Source organism: Zonotrichia leucophrys, chromosome 8 (assembly GCF_028769735.1).
Source record: "Zonotrichia leucophrys gambelii isolate GWCS_2022_RI chromosome 8, RI_Zleu_2.0, whole genome shotgun sequence".
Lineage (NCBI taxonomy): Eukaryota > Metazoa > Chordata > Aves > Passeriformes > Passerellidae > Zonotrichia > Zonotrichia leucophrys.
The window spans coordinates 3,643,632-3,653,610 of record NC_088178.1 but is presented as its reverse complement, the minus strand read 5'-3'; the positions used below and the strand labels follow the sequence as shown (position 1 = coordinate 3,653,610).

Genomic DNA, 9,979 nt, shown 5'->3' with positions numbered 1-9,979 from the left:
ATCCAAAAAATGCAGATGGTTTGCCAGAGCCTTGTTGGTAAGGAAGGAAGGGTGTCCCAAAGGGATACAGAAATAAAACACACCTAGATTGAGGTGTGGTTCTGCCCATGCATCCCATGGCCCTGCATCTGCTGCTCATGGAACCAGGAGCTGGTTCCAGGAGCCAGGGAGGAATGCTGGGTTGTCAGGGGGTCTGTAGAGCTGCAGGTGCTTGTGGCTGCCTTGCTGAGCTTTTACTGGGATGGACAGGTCACTGCTCCCCCAGAGCAGAGCTTTTCCTAGTGCCCCAACAGGGAGTGTTTCAGAGGCAGGAGGTGAGATACTTCTGATCTCAGGGATCTTTGACCTGCCCTGTAGCATCAAATGGTGGTGTGAAACCTGTTTTGCTTTAAACTAGAGTTCCTCACTGAAACTTCAGATTTCAACATTGTTGAGTTCTGTAAGAAGTGCTTTCTGGGGTTTATTTTGAGGGTTTTGTGGGGGAGGATGTTCTGGGATTTTTTGTTTCCTAGCATTGTGTGCTGGCAGTAACTTTTCCTTTCCACCATCTCTATTTTTGAGGTGCCAATTGCTCAGGGAGCAGGACAGGATTCTTGCCTGTGTATGAACAATTCAACAGCTACAGATGCTTTTAAGTTCTGACAGGCAGAAACTGGCAGTTGAGAGCTGTTGTTCCAAGCACTTTGTTGTGCTGCTGCTCTGTATTTTTGGAGTGGTTTGCCATAGTAACAGAGTGAGAATTTGTATAACTGGGAGATTTTAGTGTTTCTGATTATGTAATGAATGTACTTTTACAAAAGAATGAACACAAACAACTTTGAGCTAATGGAGGACCAAAGGGGGTTGAAAAGAAGCACTTTCCCTTAAGTCCTCAAATCCTTTCCCTACAAAATTTTTATTGAATCTGAAAATTAGGAAAAGAAGTCCTTAGTTCACATATCCCAAGTGTGGAGCTGGTGATTGGTTCTTTGTAGAATCTCAATATTTTTAAGAGACTGGGGATAGATAGGGCTTTGTGGGGGAAAAAGGAAGGAGGGGAAAGGACTCATACCCTTTATTTTAGATCTTTCTTTTATTTAGTGATTTAATCCTTAGCTCTTTTATACTGAGCTCTGGAGAGAGGCTCTTCTCCTCCTGCCTTCTGTCAGAGCACAGAAGAAAATGCTCTATGGAAATGGGGAAAAAAACTAAAAGATGGGTGCATGGCATTTCCCTGGAGAGCCTGTAAATGAAATTCTGGACTGTGAGGTTCCCTCTGAGTGTTTGCTTGTCCCAAGCTGCACTGGGGTGTGGAATAAGCCACGCATAACCATTTCTTGTGGTGCTTTTTCTCTTCAGATGGCAGCTGAGCTGAGCTGAGGTGAGGTGGTGGAGCCTTAATCAGGAGCTTGCTGCTGACCAGGACTGACTGCCTGGAATAACCAGCTGTGAGTGACAAGCTGAGCATCCTCCCATCAGCTCTGGGGCTGTGCAGCTGCCTGTGCTGCCAGCCTCACCTCAGGATCAGCAAACTGCACTTGGGGTTTCAGCAGAGCAAGGGAAAACCCATGTGCTTCCTATCCCCCTTCAGAGAATCCCAGAATGACTGGGGTTGGAAGGGACCTTAAAGATCCCCCTGTTCCAAGCCCCTGCCATGGGCAGGGACACCTTCCACCAGACCAGGGTACTCCAAACCCCATCCAGCCTGGCCTTGGACACTTCCAGGGCTGGGGCAGCCACAGCTTCTCTGGGCACCCTGGGCCAGGCCCTCCTAAAGAGCTGGTTTTCCTTCTGGCTCTGACTGTGCTGCACTTGGGCAGGGCTGACATCCCAGGAATTATAATTATAGGAGCTAGTGCAGTGTTGGACAGTCAGTTTATCCTTCAAAATTTTCTTTTTTCCTTTGGAACATGTAACATCTATTTTTTATGGCATCTGTCCCTTTTAATAAGCCCTTTTCAGCTAGAGCAGTTATCCTGGGTGGGCAAAGTTTGAATGTTCCAGCTATGAATTTTTTATAAATCTGTATAAATGCTTGAGGTACCTCAACTAGTTTTTAGAAAGGCTGACAGCAGGTTGTTTTTTGTTTTTTGTTTTTTTTTTTTTTTGCTATGGGTACAGCAAGTTTGATTTACATTTATTTCTTTAATGCATTATTTTTAGCTCTGTTTAAGTTGTTGCAAGTGGGGTTCAGGTCTCGGCCTCACTGTTTTTGTAGGTGAAGGGGCCGAATTGTTGGTCCCAGTATGTGAAACGCTGCTGTGTAATATTTGCAGGCACCTGTAGATGGTGATGCGCTCTGCTCCACGCCTGGGCTGCATCCCCCCTCCATCCACCTGGACCAGGCAACTACCGGGCTGGATTAATTCTATTTATGATCCTCCTTACTTTTATTTTTCTGAGCGTGTGGGATAACCTTGAAATCCTTTCTATTTCCAAAGCCTTTTGGCCTTGAGCTCAAGATATCAGGACGGCAGGCAGCCAACGCAGCCTGGACAGCCCTGCTGCTCCCCCGCTGCTCCCTTGTTTTTATTTCCTCATCTTTTATTTTTGTGTCCCCTTTGAAAGGACACTGAGGAACAGCTGCCTCAATGTCCTTTTCTCCTATGTCTGCGGCTGCACAACCTCAGCCGAGCCGCTGGGCAGTTTAAAATCCAGATCATTGCCTTCCCCAGGCGTTCGTTGCCGGTGCCGCAACTCTGTGGGAGGCGGTGGTCGGGAGCCTCCCCAGCCCTTCCCCTCACGGCCGGGAGCCTCCCCAGCCCTTCCCCTCACGGCCGGGCCGGGCCCGGGGCGGGGCCGCAGCCGCCGCTGGCCCCGGGTTTGGCTTTTGTCGCGTCCCCGTGGCTGCGACGGCGACAGGGCAGCCACGTCTGGCCAGGGCCGGCACCGCCCGCGGCTGCTCCCAGCAACGCCTCAGGAAGGGAGGGCGGCTCGGGCCAGGCCGGCCGCGGGGCCCAGCGGGGCCGGGCCAGGCCCACTCCATTACCGGGCTCTCTCCATTCCCGATCCCTCATCGCTGCCATGGGCCCGGCCGGGCTCCCGGCCCCTCGCGGGCTCGGCTGCTTTGTGCTGGTGCTGCTGCTGCTCCTGGGCGGCTCGGGCAGCCCCGGGACAACGCCACCGCCCCGGGCGCCCTGGGCAGAGGAGCAGGGAGCCGTCCCGGAGGGGGCACCGTGGGGCAGGGTGAGGTACGAAGCCGTGAAGAAGCATCTGGGAGCTCTCTCCAAGCACTACTGGCAGTACCTGGCGTGCAAGGTGTGGCAGGAGGGCTGCGAGGAGGAGGAGAAGCAGCAAGGAGAACGAGAGGCCAGTCCCATCCCGGGTAAGCGCCTTGCTCTGCTCTCTCCCGTGCCCCGGAGGGAACAGCAGATCCGGACCTTGCTGTGGCCCCGGCTCCTGGGGCGCTGCCCTACCTTCCCGAGGTGGCTGCCCCGGGCATCTCCCTCCTTGGCACACCCCGGGATGAGACGCTTGCACTTCTTGGGCACTCGGAGCCGTCTCGGGCTGCTGCCAATTCCGAGCTCACTGTCCCTCCCCACAGCCAGGGCTGCCCGCAGGGACATGGTTGAGTCCCTGCACCTGGGAGAGGATTGCCGTGAGCCCAGAATGTAAAAAAGCCTTTCCTGGAACTTCTCTGCTCATTCTGCTCCCGTTTCCAGGCTGGGGCTTTCCTCTGGTGGGCCAGGACTACCTGGAGATCCTCTCTGCCTGGTACTGCAGCTTCGGCAAGTGCTGTGAGACAGGAGACTGCAGGATCATCAACAACATCACAGGTAGGGGCTGTGCTGCTTTGTGGCTTGTTTTGAGGCTTTTTCCCTGTTAAAGTGTATTCTAGAACGTTAGTAAAGGGCTTTTCTGAGTGGGGTGCTGAGCTGTGGGAGGGTGAGAGGCTGAGCTGAGTCCTGTGTCCCTTTTGAAGTTCTGAGACCAAAGAGTTTATTCCTTACTGCATAAGTGTATCTGCTCCAGCTTGCCATGAGTCCTGCCTGCATCCCATAGCTTCCAGGCACATATAGCGGGATCCAAACTGGCTCAGGACACTGCCCTAGGTCGGGAGGGCACACTGAGACCTGTGTCTAAGCAGTGAGTAGGTGTCTTTGTGTTTGCTGTCCCTGAGAGTCCTGGGATGCAAACCCTGCACTGGGAGCTTGGGAGGGCCTTTGGGCATCGGTAGTCTCTGCAGCTGCCAAGCATCTCTGCCTTTTCCTAAAGGAAAAAAGGAGTCAGTGGAAGATTTGTGTCTTTTTGGGGCCAGAGGCTGATGTAGGCAGGGCACAGGCAGCCTGTCCTTTAATGCCACTTCACAGTCCCCTTGGCCAGGCATCCCTGCCACGTTTTCTCCTCTTACCCCCACGTGCAGTAGCAGTGCTGGCAGGAGCTGAGCCTGTGCTCTCTGTGCAGGGCTGGAGGCAGAGCTCAATGGGCAGCTGCACGGGCAGCACCTGGCCAAGGCCGTGGTGCTGCGGGCGGTGCAGGGCTTCCTGCAGAGCCCACAGCCCCCCAAGGCTCTGGTGCTGTCCTTCCACGGCTGGTCTGGCACGGGGAAGAACTTTGTGGCTCGCATGGTGGCCACTCACCTGTTCCGGGACGGGCTGAGGAGTGACTGTGTCAGGGTGTTCGTGTCCCTGCTCCACTTCCCACACCACAACTACGTGGACTCCTACAAGGTGAGAGCCAACAGCAGGGGATGGTCCTGTGGGCTGGGCTGGAGTTCATGTCCATGTGGGGCTGTGCCTTGGGTTTATGGGTAAAACTGGGTCCCACAGCACTGGCTGGTCACTGCTGAGCAGTGCCTGCACAGCCTCAGGGCTTCCCCCCTCTCCCACTCAGCCCATGAGCTGAGTACAAGGAGTTTGGGACACACCAAAGAGCTGAGTCCTAGTGCCAAAGGGATATCCATGTTACTTACTGCCATGCTCAGGAGTAAAAGCTACAGGGAGGGGTTTGGGGGCAGGAAGCCATTGCTCAGAGATGGGCTGGGCATCGGTCTGTTAGTGGCAGGGGGGTGGCTGCCTTTGCACCACTTGATGTCTTTCTTTCCTCTTTCTTTCACTTATTAAACTAATGAATCTCACCTCACTCGTTTTCCTGCCTTTGCTCTTCCTGTTGTCTGCCCTGTCCTGCTGGGTGGGAGGGGATGGAGCAGCTGTGGGGTCCCAGGGGCTGCCAAGGTTCCTGAGTGCCCTCCCTGCTGCAGGCCCAGCTGCAGAGGCAGATCAGCGAGACCCTGCAGCGCTGCAGGCAGGCCCTGCTCATCTTCGACGAGGCCGAGAAGCTGCACTCCAACCTCCTGGATGCCATCACACCCTTCATGGCTCAGCACACCCACAAGGGCCAGGCAGATCAGCAGAGATCCATCTTCCTCTTCCTCAGGTGATTTCTGGTCCCCAAGTAATGGTGTTTGTCCCCAGAGGTGTGTGATACAAGGGGCTGGGGTGGCAGGGAGGGCACAGGTACCTCATTCCCTCGTGGTGGTTGCCTCCATGTTCGGTGTTACCTGTGGATGCTGGGCATCCTCCCTGGGAACATCTGCAGGAGGAGCTGAGGTCCAGCTGGGCTGGGACACCTGAGCCAGAGTCTAGATTTGGAGGCAAGGAAGCACAGTCAGTTAACACAGTGTCACCTGCCCAGCTGGGCAGATGTCACATCCAGGGAGCAGAGCTGGGGCTGAAGGCCTTGGTGGGAAGTTGCCGTGCATTGTGAGGAGCTGGGGAGTTCCCACTGCCTGGCTGTGGCTGCAGACTGAGGTGCTGTGAGGCTGATCCTGGCATCAGCACAGCCTGGTTTACTTGGTTCCTTTCCCAGGAAGTGCACCCCAGCACTGTCTGTGTGGGATGCAGCTGGAGGGAGAAATGGGACATCTCAGAACCAGGATGTGAGGCAGGCACCTGACTGAAGTGCCCCTAAAGAGTGAGAGATCAGGATCAGCATCTTGGGCCTCCTTCAGTTTGGGAATTGCAGCCTTGGGCTTGGCTCTGGCAGGGCTGTTCCTGGTGGTTGGAGGTGAGCAGAGCATTCCTCCTCCACTTCCACCATCCAGGCAAGGGTTCCAGCCTCCCAGCTCGGTGCTTCCCTCAGAGAGGCTTCCCTGTGTGTGCCCAGTGCCTGTGGAGCTCCCCTCACTCTGGTCCCACCTGTGTGCAAGGGGCTGTGGTGCAAGGGGCAGGCCCTGCCCTGTTGCTCAGCAGGGGTGGACGTGGCCCAGCTGCACAGGGCAGGTCAGGAATGTCACAGTGTCAGCAGGCAGAGGGGAGCAGGGTGCCCTGAACTGCAGCAGTGTCACCCCAGGGGTTTCATCACTGCTGTGGCAGTGTGACACTGACCTGCTTTAGCAGGGATGGCTGTGCCCCAGGGCTGCTGTGGACACTGGCACAGTCCTGCACATGGGGTGGGGCTGGCTGCCTGTCCAGCCTAAAGGGGCTCTGGGTTGGGAGCAGGATCAGTACAGGCTGTTTTCTCCCTGTTTTCTCCCTGACACTGGGTGGAGGCATGGTGGGAAACAGTGGTGGCTTTTCAATTTTCCCTGCCTTCAGTTTGGGGTCCAGAGCCTCTGACAGGAGGGTGGGGGGCAAGATCTGTGCCTCCCACTGCCTGTCTGCCTCCCACCCACACAATCTCTGCATCCAGCTGGTTCCCAGTTCACTGGGGTATTTGGGGCTTGGGACAAGCCCCTCACCAGCACTTGGTCCTTTCCTGGACCTGCTTTCCAGGATGAAGGGCTGTCCTGGGACCTCAACAGCTGCAGGACCTTGCAAACCCCACCCCAGAGCTGCCCCCATGGGTGTCCAGAGGAGCCCTTAGGTGGGAGCTGTGTTGCTGCTTTGTCCCATGGGCAGAGGATGCTGTGCCAAGTCCTGGGCTGTCACTTGAATCCCTGTCCTGGACCTTTACTTCCAGTGGGACTCCTGCCACGTGCTCTGCCCTTTAATCTGGACTTTGTGGTGGCTTGTTCAGCGTTTGGTGTGGAGCCAGGTGTCACCTGTGAGGTTGATGGCTTCCCAAGCCAGGACAGGGGTCTGAGGGAGATGGAGGATCCTGCTGCCCCTGGCAGGATGGCAGAATGACAGACAGCTGCAGGGATGCCTGTGGAAAGGGGCTCTTTGGGAAGAACACTGGCCCTCCATGTGCTGTCCTAGACAGCAAATCCTCTGTTGCCAACAGCACTGCTGGGGCCTGCCTGCAGGGAAGGTGCTGGCAGCTCTCTGGGGGAAATCCTGAGTGACCTCTCTCTGTGTCCACAGCAATCTTGGTGGCAACACCATCAATGAGGTGGCCCTGGAGTTCTGGCGAGCCGGGCGGGCGCGGGAGGAGATCCCGCTGGAGCTGCTGGAGCAGCGGCTGCGCCTGGAGCTGCAGGAGGCTGCAGGTAAGGGCTGGGCTTGCCTGGGGGCTGTGGGCAGGCTGCTGCAAGGCTGCTGCAAGGCTGCCCCTCTGCAGTGTCCCATCCAGTGTGTGCCACACAGGGCTGTGCTGGGGGAACAGGCCCTCACTCCAGGGATTGTTGACAATGAGAGCTCCAGCCTTGTCCCTGTGAGCCAAGAGGCTTCGGGCCCCTTCAGGCCTGAGAATGGCTGGGGCAAGAGGCTGCTCAGCCTCACTCAGGGCAGTGCTGAGGCTTCTCTGGGGCTCCAGGTGCCTCTTGGTGTGACTCCTAGACACGCTCTGTGCTCACAGTGCTGAGCAGCTCTGCACTAGGGGGTCCCACTGGATGAGCCCCTCGGAGCCAAGCTTGATGGGATGATGCTGTCAGGTGAAGCTTCTGAGTTTGCCTTGTCCTTTGCTGTGCTCCAGAGAACAGCTATGCCCACAGGCAGCTCCTCAGGGAGAAGCTGATCGATTTCGTGGTGCCGTTCCTGCCCCTGGAGTACCAGCACGTCAGGCTCTGTGCACGGGACGCCTTCCTGGCCCGGGGCCTTCCCTACACCGAGGCAACGCTCGACCAGGTGGCCCAGATGATGGTGTTTGTCCCCAAAGAGGAGAAGCTTTTCTCTGCACAGGGCTGCAAATCCGTGCCCCAGCGCATCAATTACTTCCTTCCTTGAACACCAGGGGGACCAGACGTGTGCTGAAGGTGGTTCTGCACTCCGGGAGCTGCTGCTCTCTTTGCACAGGGTCAGAGGCAATGACCCAGCCAGGAACTTGCACAGGGGCTTAACAGAGACTCAAGCCCCCCAGAGCTGTTGCAGGGAAGGAGGTGCATCCCTTACTCCTGGGATGTGGGGACAGCCTGTGCTTGGCTGCTTTGGGAGCCTGTCTGCTGTTCTAAGTCCCTTCTTTAGCTGGAGGGGTGATGTGGTTCTGCTGACAGATGCTGTCCCATATGAGTGGGGACTGGGAATGTCCAAGTCCCTGTTTTGTTGCTGTGTGGTGACGGGAGGCCTTGGACAGGCTGGTCCTGTTGAGACAGTGTGGCCAAAGCCACATCCCTGTCTCCAATTTTCTCTGTCATTTTCCAACATCACACAGAACTTTGCAGGAGTAGGGTTTTTCCCCTCTGTTGCTCTCATGCCTTTCTAAGGTGTCTGCTGCTCAGGGACACATGTGCCAGGACTGCAGTCTGTGCAGGGAAAAAAGGACTGAATAATCTCCTCTGGAGATGCCAAATCCATAGCTCTCACCTTGGAGTGTCCACCTCCCACTGGAGTCTTCCGTTGTATGGAAGCAGCTGCCGGCTGAGGGGAACTTCTGCTGCAGTTATTTTACTGAGCAGGTTGGTGCAGAGCCCACTGCCTTCACTGCAGAGCCAAAAGGGGAGAGAGCTCCTCTGCACAAGGACAGAGGGCAGGTGAGGAGCATGGTGGCTGAAGCATCAGGCTGCAGCTGAATGTGAGTTTTCATGGATGCAGTAAAAGCTTGGGGTTTTTGCCTTCCTTTTTTCGTTTTTGCCTTCAGTACATTTCATGCTGTGGCTTTTTGGCTGGTACAGTATTATTATTATTACTATTACTCCAAGGGGCTGTTTGCTGTCTGGGTACTGGCCAGGTGATAAGTGTGTTGCAGCAGCTCCAAAACATTTCATCAGCGTTACGGGAATCGCTCTGTGACCTCTGGGTCAAAACTCCCTTCCAGCAGGGCTGTGCTGGCCAGGAGTGACACAGCCCCTGCCAAGGACAGGGCTTGGCTTCCCAGCCACCCCCAGGGGGGACCTTTGGTCTATTTTAAGCCCTGACCCATTTTGTGGTGCCAGTGATGAGCAGTGTGGCCCCTGGGGAGGAGTGACCAGACAGACACGTCGGGCCCTGCAGCCTCTGAGTCCCTGCTTCCCCCCAGGCGCTGTTACCTGAGGAGGGGCCACAGCCCCAGGCAGAGATGGGCCTGCTGCTCTCCCACTGCTCAGCCAGCGCAGCTGCCTTGACCCAGCTGTGTGGAACAGACCCTGGGGCTGTGCCAGGGGGGTGAGCAGGCATTTCTGACACTGGGCTTGTGGTTAATGTCAGGTGTCAGAAACCTGGGAACCGTCAGGGTGATGCCTCCAGCTGGGACAGGGAGGCTGCTGCCTCACAGGACACGGCTCCGCTTGTGTTTGGTCACCTGGGCAGAAGTTCAGCAAGCTGTGTGCTGAAGGTCAGTAGCCTAAAGGTTGTGTGTGCAAGCCAGGATAAGCCAGGATTTTTCCTGAATGTCAAGAAGTGTTCAGCTGGGTTAGGCTGCCCCAGGCTGGGGTGGCAGGAGGTCACTGGGGACTGGTTTGAGGGGGGCATGGAGCAGCTCTGGCTGTGGCTGCTGAGGGAGGTGGGGGTGACACTGACAGGGGCGAGGCCAGAGCTGCACTCTGCTGGGGCACCTGTGTGTGTGTCACACCTGGGTGAGCTCTGATCAGCCCCAAACACACCAGTTTGGTTCTTAAATAAAGATACTGCTTTTACTGCAACCTGCTGGAATTAAATGAGCTCTCATTTGAACAATTTTTTCTACCCAAATGAAAGAGCTTCTGGTTAGGACTGAGCAGTTTCAAATATTCATTGAGGGAAAAAAAAAACTAACCAGCATCTACTCA

The 9,979-nt window shown here is 55.9% G+C and overlaps 1 protein-coding gene across 1 annotated transcript; it reads left to right on the top strand.

Moving 5' to 3' along the window:
* Nucleotides 1-2,765: 2,765 nt before the first annotated feature.
* TOR3A (torsin family 3 member A) lies at nucleotides 2,766-9,967 on the top strand. Its single transcript, XM_064719863.1, has 6 exons — nucleotides 2,766-3,304; nucleotides 3,642-3,755; nucleotides 4,384-4,649; nucleotides 5,180-5,355; nucleotides 7,224-7,348; nucleotides 7,774-9,967. Exons 1-6 carry the CDS (start codon nucleotides 3,004-3,006, stop codon nucleotides 8,022-8,024), a joined length of 1,233 nt encoding a protein of 410 aa, XP_064575933.1. The 5' UTR covers nucleotides 2,766-3,003; the 3' UTR covers nucleotides 8,025-9,967.
* The last annotated feature ends 12 nt before the right edge of the window (nucleotides 9,968-9,979 follow it).

Bases quoted from the DNA above. Each gene is read 5' to 3' on its own strand.
- TOR3A (XM_064719863.1), top strand. From the start codon at position 3,004: ATGGGCCCGGCCGGGCTCCCGGCCCCTCGCGGGCTCGGCTGCTTTGTG. The intron at 3,305-3,641 runs GTAAGCGCCTTG...TCCCGTTTCCAG, and splicing joins AGAGGCCAGTCCCATCCCGG to GCTGGGGCTTTCCTCTGGTG. The intron at 4,650-5,179 runs GTGAGAGCCAAC...TCCCTGCTGCAG, and splicing joins ACTACGTGGACTCCTACAAG to GCCCAGCTGCAGAGGCAGAT.